Raw genomic sequence first — 21,214 nt, forward strand, 5'->3', positions numbered from 1 at the left:
GCGTCCACGAGCCACCTGTTCTCCACAAGCCAGTTCTCCCCTGCTTAGCCTTTTTGGTGAGTGGGGCAGTGAGTCTTGTGGGGCCCAACTGGTGTACCAAGCTTGCGTGTGTAGTTGGTGTTGCCTGCCCTGTATGTGGGGAGTGTTTCTGGGCAGTCGGGGAGGGGGGGTGGCCCTAACAATCAAATCTCCCTGGTGATCCTAGAGTTTTAAAGCTGCTGCAATAGTCTAATCCTTCAGTTCAGTCCTGCCACTGACCCACAAGTCCTTGGTATTGGCGTATGGCTCCTGAGACTTGCAAGTGGGCCCCTCTTCCAGGCCGTGCACCCCGGGTCCTCTGTTGAGGGATGACTGTGCTATGTCACAGGTGAGTGCCGTCCCCCCAGGGCAGTTCTGGGCTGCTGGGCTGTGTAGGGAGGCTCCCAGTCTGCTCAAATGATGGCTGAATGGGGCTTTGTTAATTCACACTGCTCCACCTTCCCAACTCTGGGACAATCAGCTGAGGTTGCAGGGAAGGCTAATGTCCACGCCCAGTTTTGTGGTGTGTGCCTGTTATTTGAAGCACTTCCGTCACACTGGGTTGTCTGGGGCAGCTCTGGGCTATGGGGCTGGCGATGGGCAGGAGTGTTTCCTGTCCACCAGGATGGTGGCTGTGAGCAGACACCCCCCTTTTCTTGGGAAGTTGTGGTGTGTAGTGAATTTTCTCAGCCACTGGATTATTGCCTTTTTTCTCAGAGCTCTCTTAGTTCTGCTCTTGACTTGACGTGCCCAAATTGCAATTCTTTGAAGCTTTCTGTATTGGGCTCCTTAGAGTAATTGTTTTAGAAAAAGAAAAAAGGATTAAAAAAAAAAAAAAAAAAGGCCCTCCTCAGAGATCTAATGGGTTATTGAAATGCTAATAGACAAAGCAACCAGGGCCATTAAGGAAAGGTCCACAAGGCAGAGAGATCAGCTTTTCTTCAGGATTTGCATATGCGCCTCAAGGCCTGAGCTCCGCCCTTCCCCTTTCTGTGTTCACCAGAACTCCAAAAATCCTCTGCTTTTATTTTGGAGTTTTTCGTGTTGTTTTTTTTTTTCTATGCCTGTCTCCTCTCTGCTGGGCTGGCTGCTCTCAGATTCTCTGGTGTCTGGTCTCAGTGTATCTATGGTTGGAGTTTGGATCAGTAGAATGAGTTTCCGATAAGGGTTGCCACTGCGGTTCTCCCTTCTCCTTCCCGGAGCTGACAGCCCCTCCTCCCACGGGACTGAGCCTGGCAGGGAGGGGCGCGGGTCCCCTGGTCGCAAAAACTTACAGATTTCGCTGATCTCAGCAGTTCCACGTTTTCATGAGTGTTGTATGAAGTATGCCCAAAGACAGATTGCTCTGTGGTGTCCAGTCCACGCAGTTCCTGGCTTTCTACCTACTTTCCTGGAGGAGTAACTAAAACATACAGCTCACCAGTCTGCCATCTTCCAGTGTTCTTTTTTACTTTAATTGTTCTTTTTCACTTTAAATTTTATTCTTATACTTTTGTGTGTGTGGTAATGAAAATGTTCAAAAATTAATTTTGGTGATGAATGCACAATTATATAATGGTACTGTGAACAATTGATTGTATGCTTTGTATGACTGCATGGTATGTGAATATACCTCAATAAAATTGAATTTAAAAAAAAAAGACTGATTTCTCTTAGATTAGAAAAATGAAGTAAGGAGGGGGAAGGAGTTTATAAACACTTTAGCTTCAGGCAAGAAACTCCAGTGTCCCTTACAAGAATGTTAAAAATACTGAGGATAAATAAACCAAAAATACTTGAATGCACAATTGGAAATAGACTTAAAATGAGACGAAATATTTAGGATACTGCTGTACTCATCTTTAGACTTCTGGTAACATGCAGATCTCCCTTAATCTTCACACAATAGAAGAAAACAGTTTATTCCAGGGGACCAATTTAGGTACCAAAGCTAAACTTCAATGGTGTGCCATTAGAAACAGAATGGCATCACAGAGCCAATGTCACATTTTTAAGGTGGTCAGGATAAAGGGTGTATTTTTTAAAACACTACTTTCCATCTTTCTTCATTAGGAAAAATATTCCCCCAATCCTTTACAACCATGTGAACAAATATGCTAGTCTCACCAACAAATAGAATTTAGGCCTCCTTCCTATGATAGTTATCAGACTTTTATGAAACAAAAGTCATTTTTTAAAAGAGTTTAAGGAACTTTACAGAATAAAAGAATCTAATAAACGTTAAACTCTAGACGTGACACTCTAAAATAATACTAATTGTGAAGTTTTTTTTACTGAGTTCTTAAATAAAACAGTACTCACTGTTTTTCCATTTTTTTTGTAATGCCCTTTCACTCATTATTAAGGTTATTAATGTAGTTTTATAATATAAGGGAACACTGCTATGAATTTACTTCTTTTAAAAAGTTCACAATAATTAAGCAACATACTCTTCAACAAGTCAAAGAAGAAATCAAAAGGAAAATTAGAAAATACTTGAAATGAATATAAAACACACCAAACTTATGGGATGCAACTAAAGCGGTGCTTAGACGGAAATTTACAGCTGTAAATGCCTATATTAAAAAAAGAACAGAGGTTGAAAATTAATAATGTAAATTTCCACCTTAAGACACTGGAAAATGAAGAGCAAATTAAAAATAAAGCAAGCAGAAGGAAAGATATGATAATGATTAGAGCATAAATTACTGAAATAGAGTACAGAAGAACAGCAGAGATAATCAATGAAGCCACAAGTTCGTTTATTCAAAAGATCAACAAAACTGACAAATTACTAAATTCAGAACAGAGTGGCCATCACTATTGACCTTAAAGAAATAAAAAAACATCATAAGGGAATACTATGAATAACTGTATGGCAACAAATTAGATAATTCAGATGGAATATAAAAATTGCTGCCATGTTGCAAAACCCTAAAACCAAATCAAGAAGAAACAGAAAATTTGAATAGATCTATAACAAGAGACTGAATTATAATTTAAAAACTTCTAGGCAGCTTCTCTGGACAACTCTACTAAATATTTAAAGAATTAATAGCAATGCTTCACAAACACTTCCAAAATGTAGAAAAGGAGGGGGCTCTTCCCAACTCATTCTATGAGGACAGTATTACTCCAATACCCAAATCAGACAAAGAAATCACAAGAGAAGAACACTACAGACCAATATTCCTCATGAACACAGACACACAAAAACCCTCGATAAAATAGTAGCAATTTGAATCTAGCAATTAATAAAAAGGGTTGTATGCATAATCAAGTGGGATTCATCTCAGGTACACAAAAACGGTTCAACATAAGAAAACCAATGTAATACACATTAATAGAATAAATGAGAAAAACTACACAATCACCTCAAAAGATGCAGAAAAAGCACTGGGCAAAATCTAATAATTTACATTATTAATTTTCAACCTCTGTTCTTTTTTTAATTCGTTCTCGATTAAAAAAAAAAAAACAAAAAAACACTCAATATACTAGAAAGGGACCTTCCTCAATCTGTATAAAGGATGTATACAAAAACCACACATCATACTTAACGGTGAAAGACTGAATGCATTCCCCCTAAGATCAGGAACAAGACAAGAATGTTCACTCTTGCCACTTCTATTCTACATGGCACTAGAGATTCTAGCCAGGGAATAGAGGCAAGAAAAAGAAATTAATGTTTTCAAGTTTGGAAAGTTTGGAAGGGAAGAAGTAAACCTGTCTCTATTTACTGCTGACATGATTTTGTACAGAGAAAACCCTAAAAAATCCAATAAAAAAACTATTAGAATAAACACATTTAGCAGGGTTGCAGAATACAAAAAATCAACTGTTTTTCTATATACTAGCAATGAATAATCCAAAAATGAAATTATGAAAACTGTACTACAATAACATTTAAAGAATAAAATACCTAAGAATAAATTTTAAAAGGTAAGTGCAAGGCTTGTACAGTGAAATTAAAGACCTAAATAAATGGAAAGGTATCCCATGTTCATGGATTGGAAGGCTTGATATAATTAAAATGGCAGAACTCTCCCAAATATTATACAGATGCAACTCAATCCCTATCCAAATCCCAGCTGCCTTCTTTGTAGAAACTAACAAGCTCATTCTAAAATTCAAGGAACCAACAGTCAAAATAAGTATTGAAAAAAAGTACACAGCTTGAGGACCCACACTTCCCAATTTCAATATAACTACAAAGCAAGAGTAATTAAGACAGCATGGTACTGGCATAAGGCTAGATATATAGATCAATGGAAAAGAACTGAGAGTCCAGAAATAAAACCATGTATCTGTTTATGGTCAAGTAATTTTTGACAAGGGTGCAAAGACGACTCAATTGGGAAAGAACAGTTGTTTTAACAAATGGTGCTGGGACCATTGGATATTCACGCACAAGAGAAAAGGCTGGATCCATTCCTCAGACCATACATAAAAATTAATTCAAAATGGATTACAGGCCTAAATGTAAAAGCCAAAACTATAAAACTCTTAAAAGAAAATACAGAAGTAAATCTTCATGACCTTGGGTTAGGCAAAGATTTCTCAGATATGACACCAAAAACACAATCAACAAAAGAAAAAATAAAGTCTGGAAGTTGTTCCTCAAAAGGTCAAACACAGAGTTACCATTTGACACAGGAAACATTTCCACCCCTAGCTATATACCCAAGACAAATGAAAACTTATGTGCATGCAAAAACTTATACACACGGTCAGTTTATTCAAACACATAATTACATGGAACTTTGAATAGGAAGTGAGATCTGGTAGTTTTGTACAGGTTAGTGTGAAATACAGATACATCCCAAAGTAATTTGGGCAGAGAATAAAAATATTTGCAGGGAGTCCCTTGAAGAACTGGTGAAAAATGCTGAAATGTTGGACTTTCCCACTAGGGTTATTACTGATATTCTCACAAACATTGAGGACTAACAGTTTAGTAAGCCGAGCCCTCAATCTTGGGGCTTACCATTATGAAGCTTGTTACTGCAAAGGAGAGGCTAAGCCTACCTATAATTGTGCCTTAAAGTCTCCCCCAGAGAATTTCTTTGTTGCTCAGATGTGGCCCTCTCTCTCTCTCTAAGCTCACTCAGCAAGTAAACTCACTGCCCTTCCCTCTACATGGGACATGACTCCCAGGGGTGTAAATCTCCCTGGCAATGCAGGACATGACTCCCAGGGATGAGCCTGAACCCAGCATTGTGGGATTGAGAAAATCTTCTTGACCAAAAGGGGGAAGTGAAATGAAATAAAATAAAGTTTCAATGGCTGAGAGATTTCAAATGGAGTCAAGGTCACTCTGGAGGGCATGCTTATGCGCTATATACATAGCCCTTATTAGGTTTTATTGTATTGGAATAGCTAGAAGGAAATACCTGAAACTGTTGAACTGCAACCCAGTAGGCTTGATTCTTGAAGACAACTGTATAACTATGTAGCTTACACGGTGTGACAGGGTGATCGTGAAAACCCTGTGGCTCCTTTTATCCAGTGTATGGACAGATGAGTAGAAAAATGGGGACAAAAACTAAATGAAAAATAGGGAGGGATGGGGGGATGGAATGATTTGGGTTTTTTTTTTTTTTTACTTTTATTTTTTATTCTTATTTTTATTCTTTTTGGAGTAAGGAAAATGTTCAAAAATAGATTGGGGTGATGAATGCACAACTATATAATGGTACTGTGAATAGCTGATATACACCATGGATGACTGTATGTATGGCATGTGGATATATCTCAATAAAATTGAATTAAAAAAAAAAAAACAAACTTGTACACAAATGTTCATAGCAGCATTACTCATAACAGCCAAAAAGTGTAAATACCGAAATGTCCCTCAACAGGTGATTGGATAAATAAATGTGGTGTGGTGTAGCCACACAAAGGCATACTATTTGGCCATAAAAAGAAATGAAGTACTGACACATTACAACATGGATGAACTTGAAAACGTTATTCTAAGTTACAACAGAATATTATTCAGCCACAAAAAGGAATGAGGTTTTCACATATGTGACAACAAGGATGAACCCTGAAGACATCATGTTGAGGGAAATAAGCCAGACACCAAAGGACAAATACATGATCTCACTGATATAAAATAATTACAATAAGCAAATTCATAGAGTCAGAAACTAGAATACAGGTTACCAGGGGCCAGGGTTGGGGAGTGGGGAGGTAGGGAAGAGGTAGTTAATGCTTAAATTGTACAGCATTTCTATTGGGGGTGATGGAAAAGTTTTCATAATGGATAGTGGTGATTGTAGCAGAACATTGTGAATGGAACTGCATTATATATTTGAATGTGGCTGAAAGACGAAATTTTAGGTTATATATGTTACTAGATTAAAAAAAATTTTTTTTAAACTCAAGGACAGTACAGCACAGTGAACCCGAATGTAAACCATGGACTATGGTTAATAGTATAATTATAATAATATTTTTTCATCAATTCTAACAAATGTATCACACTACTGCAAGGTGTTTATAATGGGGGCTATATGGGAACTCCTATTTTCTGCATGGGTTCCCTGTAGATCTACAACTTCTCTCTCTAAAAAAAAAGGTTATGCTAAGTGAAAGAAGCCAGAGTCAAAAGATGACATATTATATGATTCCATTTATCTGAAATGTCCAGAATAGGCAAATCTATAGAGACAGAATACTAGATGAGTTGTTGCTTAGGGTCGGTGGGCTTTAGGGAAATGGGCAGTGACCACTAATAGGTACACGGTTTCTTTTTAGGATGATGAAAATGTTCTAAAATTGACTGCGGCAATGGTTGAACAACTCTTGAGACTATACAAATCCATTAAACTGTACACTTTAAAGGAGTGAATGTGAAATATATCTCAAAGTTATCTTAAAAGTAAACATAGCTATATGTCCTTGTATGTATCATTTCACTTGAGGCATACAAAAATCCCTGAGCAAGAATTTGAGGCAGGAAGAGGGTAAGTGACTCACTCAGTTCATCTGGCCAGTGAGTCTAACTTGAGCCTTGACCTTCTTATCACTGATAATCCAGTGCTCTTTCCACAACATGTTAGCTTCTATGCTGCCTGCCTCTACCTTAAAGAAAAAAAAAAAAGCAGCAGCCCCAGAACACAGGAAGTATCTAGTAATTGAAAATTACATTTCACTACTGGTGCTGCTGACTGTAAGAGGGGATGCTAACGGTGCTTACATAAAAAGATTATGAAGATTAAATGAGGTATAAGGTGTGAGAAGATGGAGTTTTCTGAGTTGCTATATTGTACTGTGTTGTAGCTAAACAAATGAGCTACAAAAATCTCACTTTGTGTAAAGCTCTGAACCTTGGTCTTAACTGTCATCACCCCAAACATTCTTCCAGTTGCAAAAAAAAAATTCACTGGATCAGTTAACTGCCTCAGTCACATAAGCTGGGGAAAAAAAAAAAGTTTGAGACAAGCCATTCATTACTCTTGAGCTATGTTCTTATACGAGAACCTCATGTTATGCTCCCCACAGTCCAAAAATACAAATTTCAGAAATTACCTCTAACTATCTGGCAGCTCCCACACAGTATAAGTCCTCTTCATTCCAATACAGGTAACCTTGGAAGCATTCACATTCAAAACAAATGTCTTTGGCTTGTTGTGGACAGAAAGCCAAACATTCTTGACTAGGATAATTCACTACACTTAATATTGTCTACAGAAGGGACAAACATTTCCTGAGATGAAATGGAACCAAATGCTGCCCCCAAAAATGCTTCTGTTAGGATTTCTGCTAACTTTGGAAAATTATTTCCACACAGAAGTTTCAAAAATTTAAAGTCAATTTGCAATAAATATAAACACTGTTCACTTAATTTTTACATATTATTCAATGTATTTGTGCATTATTTTCAGAACTTAGTGAATGCATATTCTCAAATCAAGGCAGTTTCATCATTTCTTCATACTTTTTACTCAACAAAAGTCAAATCATGTACCAATCTTTACCTGAAAAAAATAAACAATCTGCGTAAACACTTTTAATTATGACTTGCAGTGCCTGTGCTACATAACAGGTAAAATAATAGGAAACATGAAGCAAGAGGGGATGTTACCACAATGCCTTTCATGGAGTCAAATGGTCACAGGTTTGAAATCATTCCACCACTTAGCAGCTAAATGATTTTGGACAAGCTTCTTCTTTTATTCATTCAACAAATTTAGTGCATATCTATGTGCCAGGCATTGTCTTTGGCACCAGGAACAGAAAAGAGAATATCACTAAGTCTCTGTCCTCATGGAGCTTACCCATTAATTAATGTCTTTAAGCCTAAATTTCTTCCTCTGTAACATGGTGTATTAATTACGGTTCTCTAGGGAAACAGAATCAACAAGAGATATCTGTAAATATAAGATTTTATAAAAGTGTCTCACACAACTCTGGGGAAGCACAAGTGCAAATTCCATAGGGCAGACAGCAAAATGGCAACTCCAATGAAGGTGTCTGATGAACTCCTCAGGCAGCACTTTGCTGGCAACTCCAACGAAGTTCAATGAACTCCTCAGGAAACGCTTCACCGGCTAGCTGAAGAAGTGAACGTCCTCTGTCTCTCTTCCTTGAAAGTCTTCAACTGATTGGATTAAATCCAGCTGATTGAATTTCTCATTGTGGAAGACCTGCCCTTCATTGATGTAATCAGTCACGGGTGCAGTCAACTGACTGATGATTATAAACCGGCCTTCTGGTTTATTAACCAGCCACAAACATCCTGCAGTAACGGTCAGGCCAGAGCTTGCTTGACCAGACACCTGGACACCATCACCTTGCTAAATTGACACATAAACCTAACTATCACAGTCCACCCCTTGTCAACCTGTCAGTTATACATATCATTTTAAACCATACTTTATCTCTAAGTAGAGAACAATAGCAGACATATATCTCACCTAACAATACTCAGCTGTCCTGCATACAACTGGAAATGCACTAAATCTCTCGAGAATAGGGTGCAAGTCCTTGGGTGACACGGACTCTTAAACTTGATCTCCTTTAACTTAAATACTGTGAAATGAACAATACAGCTTATATCACATGATATAAGGGGATGTTCTAGTTTGCTAATGCTGCCAGAATGCAAAACACCAGAGATGGATTGGCTTTTATAAAAGAGGGTTTATTTGGTTACACAGTTACAGTCTTAAGGCCATAAAGTGTCCAAGGTAACACATCAGCAATTGGGTACTTCACTGGAGGATGGCCAATGGTGTCCAGAAAACCTCTGTTAGTTGGGAAGGCACATGGCTGGCATCTGCTCCAAAGTTCTGGTTTCAAAATGTCTTTCTCCCAGGACATTCCTCTCTAGGCTGCAGTTCCTCAAAAATGTCACTCTTAGTTGCACTTGGGATATTTGTCCTCTCTCAGCATCTCCGGGGCAAGAGTCTGCTTTCAACGGCTGTCTTCAAACTGTCTCTCATCTGCAGCTCCTGTGCTGTCTTCAAAGTGTCCCTCTTGACTGTAGCAAGCTCGCTCCTTCTGTCTGATCTTATATAGTGCTCCAGTAATTTAATTCAGACCCACCCAATGAGTGGGCCAACACCTTCATGGAAATTATCCAATCAGAGTCATCACCCACAGTTGGGTGGGGCGCATCTCCATGGAAACACTCAAAGAATTACAATCTAATTAACAATGACAGTCTGCCCACACAAGATTACATCAAAGATAATGGCGTTTGGGGGGACATAATATATTTAAACTGGCACAGGGGTAAGACAGAGAAGAAAACAACAATATTTGCTTTACGGACTACGCCAGTTTGGCTGTACTGTATCTCCCCAAAGACCATGTTCTTTGATGCATTCTTGTTGGGGCAGACATATTAGTGTTGATTAGGTTGGAATCCTTAGATTGAATGTTTCCATGGAGATGTGATTCAATCAACCGTGGGTGAGACCTTTGACTGGATAATTTCCATGGAAGTGTTACCCCACCCAATTCAGGGTGGATCTTAATTGAATCACTGGAGTCATATAAAAGAGTTCACACACCCAGGGGAGTGAATCTCCCTGGCAACGTGGAATATGACTCCCAGGGAGGAATGCAGACCTGGCATCGTGGGACGGAGAACATCTTCTTGACCAAAAGGGGGATGTGAAAAGAAATGAAATAAGCTTCAGTAGCAGAGAGAGTCCAAAAGGAGCCGAGATCACTCTGGTGGGCACTCTTACGCACAATTTAGACAACCCTTTTTAGGTTCTAAAGAACTGGGGTAGCTGGTGGTGGATACCTGAAACTATCAAACTACAACCCAGAACCCATGAATCTCGAAGACAATTGTATAAAAATGTAGCTTATGAGGAGTGACAATGGGATTGGGAAAGCCATAAGGACCACACTCCATTTTGTCTAGTTTATGGATGGATGAGTAGAAAAATAGGGGAAGGAAACAAACAAACAGACAAAGGTACCCAGAGTTCTTTTTTACTTCAATTGCTCTTTTTCACTCTAATTATTATTCTTATTATTTTTGTGTGTGTGGTAATGAAGGTGTCAGGGATTGATTTAGGTGATGAATGTACAACTATGTAATAGTACTGTGAACAATCGAATGTACGATTTGTTTTGTATGACTGCGTGGTATGTGAATATATCTCAATAAAATGAAGATTAAAAAAAAAAAAAAAAAAAAAGAGTTCACAGACAGAAGTTGGTGCTGCAGCCAAGAGAGACACTGTGAAGAATGCACAGGAGCTGAGAGTGGAACACAACCTGGGATCAGCAGACACCAGCCAGCCTTCCCAGCTAACTGAGGTTTTCGGATGCAACTGGCCATTCTTCAGTGAAGGTACCCTATTGTTGATGCCTTACCTTGGACACTTTATGGCCTTAAGACTGTTACTCTGTAACCAGATAAACCTCCATTATAAAAGCCAATCCATTTCTGGTATTTTGCATAATGGCAGCATTAGCAAACCAGAACATGGACAAATAAAAACATACTCATAACAAAACGAGGAGGAAATATTCATGCCATCATCATATTCCTTGTTTCTGTAACTGGTCACGTGGTCATAGTTCATATTTATTATTAATTTCTTCCATTACCTATTCCATTTTCCCTTTACCCTCAGCAAGCACTTCAGCTGGGCATGGTTCTTTGCCTGGTGGGGTGACCCAAACCTTCATTTCTGAAGTATCTTGGCCATTGGTAGCCCTGACTGGATTGGGTTGTTGCAGTTTAATCACAGGGCATGGCAGTACTAAGAGATGCCCTAGGGGATCTCCTGTATTCCAGGAAAACCATTCTTTACCTCCATCGTGTAGTTGCAGTACTATTTCCCCTTGATAGGATCAATCACCCAAGCCAGTACAGTAATCCCTTCCTTGCCTGTTGATTCAGAGGCATGAGAGGCCCAAAGTGGCCAGGTGGCAGTCATAACTTCCAGTTCAATGGAATTATTGTTGTGTCTTCTAGTGGAAGCACTCCTTTTGGAACTAAGACTTGTAGAACAGCAGAACTTAAGGTTGCAGGGACAGGAAGCAAAAATTTTCCTAGTGGATCACTAGGAGTGACAGTAAGTGATGCCATTCCTATTTCCACCCCTTGATTCCTGGATCTGTGAATCCTGGCCATAAAAGGGATGCTGATACAGAGCATACACAGCCTCCTGGAGAACACTGCCCTAGCCCTGCAAGGTGTTGGCGCCGTAACTGAGTCTTCAACAGGCCATTCCACCATTCTATCAACCCAGCTGCCTCTGGTTGATGGGGAACATGGTAAGACCAGAGAATTCCATGAGCACGTGCCCATTCCCTCACTTCATTTGTTGTGAAGTGGGTTCCTTGGTCAGAAGCAATGCTGTGTGGAATACCATGATGGTGGATAAGGCATTTCATAAGTCCACGGATGGTAGTCTTGGCAGAAGCACTGCATGCAGGGAAGGCAAACCCATATCTGAAGTATATGTTATCCCAGTGAGCACAAATTGCTGCCCCTTCCATATTATAAATGGTCCAATGTAATTAACCTGCCACCAGGTAACAGGCTGATCACCTTGGGGAATGGTGACTTATCTGGGAGTGAGTGTGGGACTCTGCTGCTGGCAGACTGAGCACTCAGCAGTGGCTGTTGCCAGCTCGGCCTTGGTGAGTGGAAGTCCATGTTGCTGAGCCCATGAATAACCTCCATCCCTACCACAATGACCACTTTGCTCATGAGCCACTGGGCGATGACAGGAGTGGCTAGGGAAAGAAAGGCTGACTGGTATCCACTGAACGGGTCATCCTATCCACTTGGCTATCAAAATCTTCCTCTGCTGAAGTCACCCTCTCTTGAGCATTCACATGGGACACAAGTTGCTTCATGTTTTTTTTTGCCCACTCAGAAAGGTCTATCCACATACCTCTTCCCCAAATTTGTCACTGATTTTCCAATCACGTTCCTTCCAAGTCCCTGACTGTGCTGGTTTGGATGTATTATGTCCCCAAAAACGCCATGTTCTTTGATGCAATCTTGTGGAGGCAGATGTATTGCTGTTGATTAGATTGGAATCCTCTGATTGTTTCCACGGAGATGTGACTCAATCAACTTTGAGTGAAATGTTTGATTGGATAATTTCCATGGAGGTGTTACCCTGCTGTGCCGGTTTGAATGTATTATGTCCCCCAGAAAAAGCAATATTCTTTGATGCAATCTTGTGGGGCAGAAATAATAGTGGGGATTAAGTTGGAACATTTAGATTAGGCTGTTTGCATGGATATGCGCCCCACCCAACTGTGGACGATAACTGATGGGATATTTCCGTGGAGGCATGGCCCCACCCATTCAGGGTGGGCCTTGATCAGTGGAGCCATATAAATGAGCTGGCTCAAGGAGAGGAAACTCAGTGCAGCTGTGAGTGACGTTTTGAAGAGGAGCAAGCTTGCTAGAGAGGAACGTCCCAGGAGAAAGCCATTTTGAAACCAGAACTTCGGAGCAGACGCCAGCCACGTGCCTTCCCAGCTAACAGAGGTTTTCCGGACACCATTGGCCATCCTCCAGTGAAGGTACCCGATTGCTGATGTGTTACCTTGGACACTTTATGGCCTTAAGACTGTAACTGTGTAGCCAAATAAACCCCCTTTTTATAAAAGCCAATCCATCTCTGGTGTTTTGCATTCTGCAGCATTAGCAAACTAGAACACCCGCCCATTCAGGGTGGGTGTTAATTGGATCACTGGAGTCATATAAAGGAGTTTACAGACAGAAGGACCAGAGTGTAATTGAGAGTGACATTTTGAAGAGAAGCTGCAGCTAAGAGAGGACAAAACATCCCAAGAGCAACATTTTGGAGAATGCCATTTTGAAATGCAACCTGGGAGCAAGTGGACACCAGCCACGTGCTTTCCAAGCTAACAGAGGTTTTCCAGACACCAATGGCCATCCTTCAGTGGAGGTACCTTACTGTTGATGCCTTACCTTGGACACTTTATGGCCTTAAGACTATAGCTGTATAACCAAATAAACCCCCTTTATAAAAGCCAATCCATTTCTGGTGTTTTGCAAAATGGCAGCATTAGCAAATGAGAACACTGACTATCCAGCTAAACCATTACCAACAGTCCATGAATCAGTATATAAACACACCTCTGGCCAGTTCTCCTTCTAATAAAATGAACAACCAGGTGCACTGCTTGAAGTTCCACCCACTGGGAGGATTTCCCCCCACCACTGTCCTTCAGGGAAATCCCAGAAAGGCCCAAAGTGCTGCAGCTGTCCACTTTCAGGTGGTGTCTGCATATTCTCCAGAACCATTTGTAAACCAGGCCGGAGTTTTCTCTTCCTCAGTCAACTGATTGTAAGGAACTCCCCAAGAGGCCATAGCTGTGGGTTGGGAAAGAGAAGGTAAGGTGGAAGGAGTGGGAGCCATGGGCATTTGGGCCACTACCTCATGTAACTTAACTTGTGCCTTGAGGACCCACTTGAGCCCAATCTCGTATATACCATTTCCATTTTATGACGAAGTGCTGCTGTGCACACCCAACTTTATGGCTTGGACAACACCCAGCTCGTGATAGGTAACTCAAGTCTCATGGTAACTTGGTGGTCCATGGTTAAGCATTTTGTCTCTACTAGGGCCCGATAGCAAGCCGAAAGCTATTTCTCAGATGGAGAGTAGTTTATCTGCAGAGGATGGCCTGTTGAAGACTCAATCCTAAGGGCCTGTGTTGTGATTCTCCTAGGGGCCTGCTAAAGGCTCCAAACAGCATCTCTATTTGCCACATTCCAGCACCATTGGGTCAGCTGGATCATATGGTCCAAGAGGCAGAGCAACTTGCACAGCAGCCTGGACCTGTTGCAGAGCCTCATCTTGTTCCGGTCCCCACTCAAAACTAGAAGCTTTTCTGGTCACTTGGTAAATGGACCAGAGTAGCAAACCCAAATGAGGAATATGTTGTCTCCCAAATCCAAAGAGGCCAACTACATGTTGTGCCTCTTTTTTGGTTGTAGGAGGGGCTAGATGCAACAGCTTATCCTTCACTTTAGAAGGGATATCTCAACATGCCCCACACCACTGGACACCTAGAAATTGCCCCTGTATTTTTGTTGGATTTATCTCCAATCTCCTGACACACAATTACCTTACCAACAAATCAAGAGCAGTTGTTACTTCTTGCTCACTTGGTCCAATCAACATATCATCGATATAATGGACCAGTGTGATGTCTCATGGGAGGGAGAAATGATCAAGAGCCCTGAGGACAATATTATGACATAGGGTTGGAGAGCTGATATAACTCTGAGGTAGCACAGTGAATGTATACTGCTAGCCTTGCCAGCTGAATGCAAACTGTTTCTGGTGGTCTTTACTAACAGCTATTGAGAAAAAAGCATTTGCCAACTCAATAGCTGCATAACAAGTGCCAGGGGATGTACTGATTTGCTAAAGCAATGCCACCACATCCAGAACAGCAGGTGCAATTGGAATCACCACCTGGTTAAGCTTACGATAATCCACAGTCATCCTCCAAGACCCATCTGTTTTCTGCACAGGCCAAATAGGAGAGTTGAATGGGGATGTGGTGGGAATCATCACCACCCCTGCATCCTTCAAGTCCTTAAGAGTGGCATTAATCTCTGCAATCCCTCCAGGAATCTGGTATTGCTTCTGATTCACTATTTCGCTAGGCAGGGACAGTTCTAGCGGCTTCCACTTAGTCTTTCCTACCATAATAGCCCTCACAACACAATTCAGGGAACCACTGTGAAGATTCTGCCAGTTGCCGAGAATGTCTATTCCAATTATGCATTCCAGAACTGGGGAACTAAACATGAATGGGTTCGGGGACCCACTGGATTCAATGTGAGACGAACCTGAGCTAAACCATCGGTCACCTGACCTCCTTAAGTCCCAACTCTGACTGATGGAGCAGAGTGATGTTTTGGGTCTCCTGGAATTAATGTCACTTCTGAACCAGTGTCTAATAATCCACAAAATATCTGACCATTTCCTTAATCCCAATGCACAGTTACCCTGATAAAAGGCCTGGGGAAGGCTGGGAGGAAGATTAACAGTATAAATTTTTGGTAGTGTAACAGAGTCCTTCCCCAAGGGTACTTGGCCTTCCCCTCATTCAAGGGGCTCTGGGTCTGTAAACTGTTTCAAGCATGGGAATCAAGGGGCCGTGACTTGCTGTTTTTGTAATTCAAAGTAGACTTCTGTTCACTTGAACTAGAATTCTTCTGTTTATCAAGATCAAAAAAAATTTAGTAGACTGCCCATCTATTTTGCTTCTTGTTACTCCATGATCTACTAGCCAATGCCATAAGGCTCTGCAAATCAATTATTTTGACTGTTGCTTTGAGCCTGTTTTCCATTACGATAGCCACATCCACTTTGTCTTTGGCGATTGCTCGATTATCCCCATTGTGTTTAAGGATTCAAACTCAGTGACAGCAGTTCCCACAGTAATATCTGACCTATAGAGAAAGGTGACTACAGAGCTCTTCAGGGATGATGGAGCTAGTTTCACAAATTCCTCACAGTCCTGGTAAAAGGTGTGGCCTTTGGACATTCCGGGGATGTGAGAGCAGGTCTTCCATGATAAATCCAATCCAACATTCCAGTCTCTCTAAGCCTTTGAATCCCCTCCTCTACATTATACCAGGGCAGTTCTGGCATTTCAACCTCAGGTAATGTCAGCCACCTTCTGATCCATGTTTCAGCCAGTTTTAACCACCCAAACTGTTAACGCCCTTTCTAACCCCTCGAGCTACAACACTGAATGGAGAATCTCTGCTTAGTGGGTCCATATCAATAAATTCAGCCTGATCCAACTTTATACTCCTTCTACCATTATCTCACACCCTTAATATCCATTCCCACACATATTACCCTAATTTCTGTCTATATAAACTGGAAAACTCATGCAGTTCTTTTAGACTATACTGTACTCATAGGTCACACTTTGTACCTCACTCTTCAGGACCTGCTGGGACTTAAGTCTAGTTATAGGTCTTGAGGCAAAGACTGGTGGTGGGATGGGTCATGAAAAGAATTAGAAGTGTCCCTCAAGCCATTTACCTCAGGACATTTTGTTGCAGTTTCATCCAGTGAAACAGGATTAATCTCTCCAGATAGAGGAGTGAGGGCTGCTTCCTCAGGGGAGGTGATTATAGGTTTAGCAGGCACTGAAGGGTTAATCTTTTTAGGTGGAGGTTGGATGGTAGGCTACTCAGGGCAGACTGGAGGTCGGGAAGGTGTTTCCTCAAAGCAGGTTGGAGGTTGGGTAGCTGTCTCTTCAGGGCAGACTGGGGTGGGGTGGGGGGACGGACGGCTGTTTCCTCAAAGCAGTCCACTACAGGTATGTCTACCAAAGACTCAGCAGAATCCAGGGTTCCAATGTCCTCACTGCCACTATTGTCAATCCATATGTCCCCATTCCAAGCTTCAGGATCTTACTGTTTTCCAATCAATGCCTCTACTTAAACAGCAGAAACCCTGTGAGGTTGAGATTTTAGTTTACATTGTAAATCTGCTATTCACACAACAGGGCTTTGGGTCTGGTTTTCAGAAATCTCAAGTCTGCAGCCAAAGGAAATATCTTCTTTCAGGGCACACATAGAAATCTTTACATCTGTCATATGGAGCTTAAGCTTCTAATTTGAAGCCTTTAGCTCATCCCTTTCTCTTATAACTTTATTCAGTGTATCTAAGAGCACCCAGCCAACATCATACCTCTTAACTCAGCAAAACTCTGTTAAAGGTGTCAAAAACACTGTCACCCAGAGCCTTGCTTCATACAAGAGTATGAGTAGGAGAATCAAATGGTGATATTTTGCATATCTCCATTGCCAACTCATGCCATGGACTGTCAGTGCCATCTTGATTATTGGAAATGGAGTCATTAGTGCCTGTGAATCTAATCAGAGTAGAAAACCAACTGTAAAAGCCCATTTTAAGATTCTGTTTCTCAAGAACCACCCTGGTACCAACCTGTATTAGTTAGGGTTCTCTAGAGAAACAGAATCAACAAGAGATATCTGTAAATATAAGATTTTATAAGTGTCTCATGAAACTGTGGGGATGCACGAGTCCAAATTCTATAGGGCAGCAAAATGGCAACTCCGATGAAGGTTTTCAATGAACTCCTCAGGAAATGCTTTGCTGGCTAGCAAAAGAAGTGAAGGTCCTCTCTCTCTCTTCCTTAAAAGTCTTCAACTGAATGGATTAAATCCAGCTGATTGAATTCTCTCATTGCGGAAGACACGTCCTTCGTTGATGTAATCAGTCACAGGTGCAGTCAACTGACTCATGATTTAATAAACCAGCATTCTGGTTTATTAACCAGCCACAAATGTCCTTGCAGTAATGGTTAGGCTAGTGCTTGCTTGACCAGACACCTGGAAACCATCACCTGGCAAAGCTGACACATAAACCTAACCATCACACATGGTATAGCCAACTTCATAGGGTTGTTGTAAAGAAGATAATATAACCTACATGAATCCTATCTTATAGACACCTTGTAAATAATACACATTTAACAAAGCCAATGGCACTGAGTGAAAAATAAATGTGATCATTTAAACATCATTTACTTCTCATTATGTTAACAATCAAATTTCAAATGCCAGTCTCCACATACAAGTCAGATATGAAGGGGAGGGGAAGTGATGAAGCCAAGATGTAAAAAGAATAGTTGTAAGGTAGTCACAACCGTACCTTCTTTTCAACACCTCTCTTTTTTCTATGCGGTTGAATAGTTCCTGCTCTCTCTCCTTCTCTGTCATCTGTTCCAGACGGGCCCTATCTTCCTCATCTCCCATGAGATCCTCTCCATAGCCATCATGGAACTCCTCATCTTCTGAGGAAGAGTCTGAATCTGAGCTGGAGGAGGAGCTGTTGCTGTCCGAATCTGACACTTCTCCTGCAACCAAGGCCCAAACACAAGGTTAGGGCAAGTTACAGAAGACGGAGTCCACAGGTAACTCCATAAAGGTTGATATAAAGTGGTATATGTGCCATCTCAATGCCCTTGGGACCATTCCTTGGTCTTCCTTTGGTAAATGCAAACAAAGGTTAGCAAAGTTTAGGCTGGAACAAGAAACCAGTTCATTATTTTTAATTCAACTTTTTATTTTGAAAAAAATTCTGACCCACAGAAAAATGTTGCAGGAATATTTTGACTCTTATCCATCCTTTACCTAGATTCACCCTTTGTTAACAATGAAAATTTACTTTCTCTGTCTACATATATAAAACAATGTGTACATTCTTATTTATATTTCTGAACCAACTTAGAGTAAGTTGGAGAGACCATGACCCTTCACTACTAAATACTTCTAAAAAGGACATTCTCGTAATAACTTAATTATACAATGATCAAATTCAGGAAGTTTAACACTGATGCAACACCATGATCTAACATACAGTCCATATTCAAACTTCACCAATTGTTCGTATTTAATACTATCCTTTACAGCCACGTTTCAACTCCTTCAGGATCCAAACTAGGACCACACATTGTATTTAGTTGGTATGCTTCTCTAGTATGTTTTAATCTAGAATAGCCTTTCTTTGTCTTTTATGCCACTGAATTTCTGAACAGTACAGACTCGCTGTTTTACAGAGCGGCACTGTCTGATGGAATTTTCTGTAGTGATAATGAAAACATTCTCTATCTGCAATGTTGAATGCAGTAGCCAGTAGCCACATGTGTGGCTACTGAGCACTTGAAATGTGGCCTAAAGCAACTGAGGAACTTGATTTATTAACCAGATTAATTTTTAATTAATTGAAATAGTCACAGCTATCAAATGTACCCCCATTAGAGTGGGTTGGTTGGTTTTGACATGAAACAATTCAGGTTATGCATTTTTGGCAAGAGAACTACATAAGTGATTCTGTCATTTTCAGTTTGTCATATCAGGAAGCATCTGCCGTGTTTTGTCCCATTAGAAGTGATATTAATTTAGATCACTTGGTTAAGGTAGTGTCCCTCAGGTTTCTCTTTTGTAAAGGCACCTTTTTCCCTCTGTAGTTAGTAAGTAATTATGGGGAGATGTTTTGAGACTATATAAAAGCATCTCGTTCCCCACAAACTCTCACCCAATGGTTTTAATACTTATTGATGATTCTCAAATTACTACTATAATGGTTGAAAATGGTAATTTTCTAACTCTATCATTTCTTTTGCAGTTATTAATTGGCATTAAGAAATAGTGTTTTAATGAACCATTAAACTGCTCAATGAATTCCTAAAGACACTAGATGCTGACAGGACAAAGGGTAGTATGGAAAAAGACAGTGTACATTATTAATAAGTATTAAGCTAAATCAGCATATTTAACAAAAACTGTGCTTCACTCAGTTGAGCTAACACTCACTGAAGCACGTGCTTAAAACCAGGTTAGGTCAATTCTGTACTAGCCGTTTGTATATGTGTCATTTTTAAAGGAAACTTAAAGTTCATCATTCTAGTTCTAGAATAAGTTCACTTTTCAAACTAGTCTTAATAAAAATTTCTGCAATTGATCTCAAAAGAAAATTTTCTACTGAGTTTTGTAACTAACCCAATGATTTCTCTCCTTAGTCAGACCAACCCAATAAAAGGAGAAGAGAAAGCACTCAGCTAACACACTCGTCAGGGTAAAATGAGTTGAGCCTCCAATGCAGAGACTCCTCATGAGCTCTACAGATGGGTTTCAGGGATCTTACCAACCCCTTGAAATTGCATGCATTTTTCTTGTTTTATACAGATTCTCAAAGGATCCATAAGAATTAAAAAAGTTACGGACTATTGTTCTAAAAGCAAAGGTCATTTCATAATGCAAGCACCTTTCCTCCCCATTTCTGCCTTTGCATCTTCAACCTGACAAGATTCCGACTGCGTGGCTCACCTTCCTCAGGGGCTGAGCTCTCAGCCGAACTGTCTTTGTCCGAACTACCTGAGGAGGCAGTTTTGTTGGCTTGTTTCTTCATGGTTCCTTTCTTCTCTATTTTTCTGGTTTTTCCTTTCTTCTTATTTTTATTGCTCCCAAATGTCCACTACAAGGGAAAAAGAGAAAGGAAAACAATTAGGAATAGGTATTTCATTGGAGAATGCTAGAAAAGTCAAGAGCTGAATCTCAGTAGTTCATCACAATGATTATAAGAGTCAGTATTTCTTTGAGCAAATACACTTTATATAGAGAATGATATGGGTTTTTGAGACCTTGGTTAAAACTCCCTAACATCTGGTTTCTTATTCTGTAGTTTCTTAGAAATAGTAGATAATTTATATAATAAACACATAAATTTTAATCAATGAAGAAAAACAAAAGAAAATCAAAAGAAAAATAAAGGTATCACTTTATGGCAAGTCAATGAGTTAACTAAAACTCAGTTGTAAGAGAAAACAGCTTCTAATGTTTTCTGTGGCAGACAGATTAGTAAGTGCTAAAGATTGGTATGTCTGGGTTTCAGTACACAAAGCATGGTTTAATTCTTGAGTGGGTCTCAAGAAGTCAGGATATAAAGCTTGTTCCCAAGAGAAAAATGCAGAAAGCACAGGAAGAAGGGATGAAGGTCACCTGTAGCATGGATGGTGGCACTGTTATCAACTCCAAGCAGGCAGAAAGTAAAGCCAGAGACCACTAAGTATATCTAAATATATGGGTATCTTTGTAAAAATCTGCATACATTTCATTACAACATAATGTTTAAACTGGGTCAAACACAGGAGATGTTGTATGTCTAAACATGAAGAACCTGCAATT

At 40.3% G+C, this 21,214-nt stretch overlaps 1 protein-coding gene across 1 annotated transcript in view; it reads right to left on the reverse strand.

Annotated features, from left to right (window-relative positions):
- RTF1 (RTF1 homolog, Paf1/RNA polymerase II complex component) overlaps positions 1–21,214 on the reverse strand; it is an 85,827-nt gene that overhangs the window by 41,631 nt on the left and 22,982 nt on the right. The window contains exons 3-4 of the mRNA XM_037834265.1: positions 20,357–20,504; positions 18,180–18,384 (exon numbers count right to left, since the gene is read on the reverse strand). Coding sequence (XP_037690193.1) covers positions 18,180–18,384; positions 20,357–20,504 — 353 coding nt within the window. The remainder of the gene's footprint in view (positions 1–18,179; positions 18,385–20,356; positions 20,505–21,214) is intronic.

This window comes from Choloepus didactylus, chromosome 4 (assembly GCF_015220235.1).
Source record: "Choloepus didactylus isolate mChoDid1 chromosome 4, mChoDid1.pri, whole genome shotgun sequence".
In the NCBI taxonomy this organism is placed as follows: Eukaryota; Metazoa; Chordata; class Mammalia; order Pilosa; family Megalonychidae; genus Choloepus; species Choloepus didactylus.